The sequence below is a fragment of the Orycteropus afer genome, unplaced genomic scaffold, assembly GCF_000298275.1.
Source record: "Orycteropus afer afer isolate SDZICR_OR568_19922 unplaced genomic scaffold, OryAfe1.0 scaffold00211, whole genome shotgun sequence".
Taxonomy (NCBI): domain Eukaryota; kingdom Metazoa; phylum Chordata; class Mammalia; order Tubulidentata; family Orycteropodidae; genus Orycteropus; species Orycteropus afer.
Genome location: NW_006921798.1, coordinates 2,825,232 through 2,826,879, shown reverse-complemented (window position 1 = coordinate 2,826,879; position 1,648 = coordinate 2,825,232). Strand labels below are relative to the sequence as shown.

Genomic DNA, 1,648 nt, shown 5'->3' with positions numbered 1-1,648 from the left:
TACCCATGCATAAAGAGTCTTAGGAATGGGTATTTTTCTTAAGAATTCTCAGAGGATGTGTGTAATAGGATGAGTCAAAATTCAGTGTTTATTCAGTATATACTACATGCATATGCTGCACTGGCATGGGGGAAAAGTATTATATTAAAAGGGCATGGGAATTCACTATCTATTGGAAGATGTAAGTGCCTAAATAACTGGTAGGCACTAATTAAAAAAAGGTAAAGAAAAATAGAAGAACATGATAAATCAATGATAAAAAAGTAATTTTGAGGAGTGGCAAGCTGAATTAACTCAGGGGAGAAGGGGAATCAATTGAAGCCAGGTTGCGGACTGACACTGAATACCCAGAATATTGAGAGTACAAAACTACAGTCTACCATCACTGCCATCGTGTAAGGTATCAGCAGGATACTTCTTGGGGCTTTGCTAAAAGACAGATGACTTCTTTTTCTTTAAATCTGTGTATTTATCAATCTTCTAGGATTCTGGGAGTTCTCATTAAGAATTAGTCATGTTAATCATTGTTTTCACGCACTATAGAATTGTTAACAAAACAAAAATGGTAAAAGATAGAATCTTTTTTTGTTTTAAGTCTAAGTTTTACCAATTAATATTTAACATTTTAAGGTAAAAAAAAAAATCGAAGTTTGAGTATGAAGATATTTATTAAATTACAGTCTATTACAGTTTTTGTCATAATAATAAGATTTTCATCTTTAGGCAATGTGATGTAAAAACTGACTTGGCCACATTACTTCTTGAGTTTCTTTTGGGCAGCTTTCTTCTTGACCATCTGTAATCGCTTCATGGCATTGAGCTGGGATTCTTGTGAAGTTGGACCTTTGAGGGACGCTGAGGAAGAACTGCTTGATTCTGAAGTGGTTTTACTAGTGGTATTTCCACTAGGTCCTGATGCTCCACTATTTCCATTCCCACTTAGTTGGCTACTGTTTCCTGGAACTAAACTACTTGGACTAGGAAGACCAACTTTGCTAACATTGTCACAACTAACTGAGCGACTAAGGCCAGTTTTGCCCAAGGTTAGAGGTGGAGGTGGTTTCAGTGGTACAGTGGGTGTAGTGCTGTTACTGGAACCCAATTTGGAAGCTATTCCACCTTTGGATGATGTTGCCAGACCAGTCAAACCTACAGGCTTCTGGTTAGCTGATGAGGTAGTAGGTTTCCCACTATTGTTTTGTGTTGTTGAACTCAATTTCGCTGTTGATGGGCTAGCAGAGGAGGTTTTGGCTGCAAAAGCTGCCCATCCAGTTAGGCCACTAGTTGCTGAAGAGGAAACACTGGTACTAGAAGAATTTCCTGAAATAACTGTGGATGCCTAAAAATATAGGATAAATTAAATATTTCATTAGAGCCAATATAATCAACACCATGTGTAAAGCCCTTAGATATATAACAAATATAATCTTAAACTTTTTATACCAAAGTAACGACTTGAGAAATTTAAATCACACCACCTAAATTACACATGCTCTATCAAATCAATCTAAAAATCTAAAAGCCATATTAAAAAAAAAATACTAAACTCACTGCAGTTGGATCAGATCCGACTCACAGTGACCCCTCCTTGGGTTTCTGAGGCAGTATCACTACGGAAGTAGATTGCCCCATCTTCCTTCCGAGGAGT

At 37.0% G+C, this 1,648-nt stretch overlaps 1 protein-coding gene across 1 annotated transcript in view; it reads right to left on the bottom strand.

Annotated features, from left to right (window-relative positions):
* Nucleotides 1-754: 754 nt before the first annotated feature.
* Nucleotides 755-1,648, bottom strand: part of INTS12 (integrator complex subunit 12) — a 17,458-nt gene continuing 16,564 nt past the window's right edge. Inside the window, exon 6 of the mRNA XM_007948294.2 lies at nucleotides 755-1,339. Within this exon, the coding sequence (XP_007946485.1) occupies nucleotides 755-1,339 (585 nt within the window). The remainder of the gene's footprint in view (nucleotides 1,340-1,648) is intronic.